The 1,695-nt window shown below is 41.7% G+C and overlaps 1 protein-coding gene across 1 annotated transcript in view; it reads right to left on the bottom strand.

Annotated features, from left to right (window-relative positions):
- The window catches only part of tgfbr2b (transforming growth factor beta receptor 2b), an 81,735-nt gene extending 80,936 nt beyond the window's left edge, over nucleotides 1–799 (bottom strand). Inside the window, exon 1 of the mRNA XM_036934986.1 lies at nucleotides 447–799. Within this exon, the coding sequence (XP_036790881.1) occupies nucleotides 447–528 (82 nt within the window). The 5' untranslated portion in view covers nucleotides 529–799. The remainder of the gene's footprint in view (nucleotides 1–446) is intronic.
- Between the last annotated feature and the right edge of the window lie 896 nt (nucleotides 800–1,695).

Raw genomic sequence — 1,695 nt, 5'->3', positions numbered from 1 at the left:
CTCGTGTAGCCTAATACAGTCCCATGCATCACATAAACGGTAAACAGACAGACAGATGGGAGGATAAACGTCATTTACGTCGGTTATAGCCTACTATACAACAATATCGTATTTATTTTTCTAATGATATTATCTAATGATAATACATTCTTCTTCTTCTTATGTTCTAGTGATATTATCTAATGATTTTATCCTAAAATCCTGGAACTTCAACTCTGCAATGTTTCGTGGAAGTGTCACCTGTTGCGCTGTTTTGAAGAGACGTTCTCTTATCGCATATACCATATACCAATAGCTCATACAGAGTCTTTACAAGTTAGACTTATTTTAAATGGCAAGCATTAGGGTAGTCTTGACAACAACAAAACATGTAAATGACAGTTGTTTACGTCACTGCACAACACGTAAAAGTGTCAAGAGGATGAACTTCAACTGTAATAACTCACCGACTCCGCTCGGTTCCAGAACGGATATAAACAGGAAAGGTATCGTGCCCCAGCACAGTAAGGAAAACCCACGTCGCTCCATGACAGTAAATATATTTACCACAGTTGTTCATTAAAATATATCCCGCTTCAATAAAAAAAAAACAAGTTTAATAAAGAGAAAGCTTTGTGGAAGTCAAGATCGCAGCGTTGAAAGTTTGAGCCGCGCTTTTCCGAGAGGCAGACTGCCTTCACCAAACACCGTTCTCCAGCTCAGCTGAACACTCACTGCTGAAGAATCTCTCTGTGAACGCAGAGGGCACACTACGTCGAGTCAGAGCATGGACGTGGGTTCTCTGTCGCGAAACAGGAAATCTTTTCAGAGGCAGGACTTTTTCCTCTCTCTCTCTCTCTCTCTCTCTCTCTTTCTCCCTCCCTCGCACCGCGGAGTTTTACTCAAACCTGTAATTATGCGCCTAACATTTAAGAGCGGGCCTACGCAAACTGATAATACGATCATGTTTGAGTAAACAAACATGGGGCGAGCTATAATCTGCGATAACATAACTACATTATTTATGATACAAAGTTTTAGATGAAACATGTTTGATACATTATCCTACTACACTACTACCTATAATAATGGTATTATATCCGTGTGATAATTACATTGTAATGATTATCTGGCAGTACATTCATATCACTTTTAATTTGAGGAGAGAGTGAGAAGAGAGAGGGGGGAGAGAGAGAGAGAGTATGGTATGTCTAGAATCAGTGCAGAGACTCAGACAGAGACATAGTGACATTATTTATGTCCAGTTGTTGGTGAGTGAGATTGCGCAAGAGGGAGCAGGGAGAAGCAGACAGACAAAGAGAGAGAGAGAGGGACAGAGAGAAAGAGAGGGACTACCACTTCTTCAAAGACAGGTCTGAACATGCTCTCCTTTGAAAAGTTTTGGAAGAAGCCAGGCTGAGCTACCTCCTACCATTATATCTACCATACTGACATCCCCTGACCATCCCCACTATACCTTCTAACATCATATCTACCATACTAACCACACTGATCATCCCCACTATACCTCCTACCATCATATCTACCATACTGACCATCCCCACTATATCTCCTGCCACCATACTGCCCATCCCCACTATATCTCCTACCATCATATCTACCATACTGACCATCCCCACTATACCTCCTACCACCATACTGCCCATCCCCACTATATCTCCTACCATTGTATCTACCATACTAACCATCCCCACT

The sequence above is a fragment of the Oncorhynchus mykiss genome, chromosome 2, assembly GCF_013265735.2.
Source record: "Oncorhynchus mykiss isolate Arlee chromosome 2, USDA_OmykA_1.1, whole genome shotgun sequence".
Classification (NCBI taxonomy): domain Eukaryota; kingdom Metazoa; phylum Chordata; class Actinopteri; order Salmoniformes; family Salmonidae; genus Oncorhynchus; species Oncorhynchus mykiss.
This window is presented reverse-complemented; position numbering and strand designations above follow the sequence as displayed.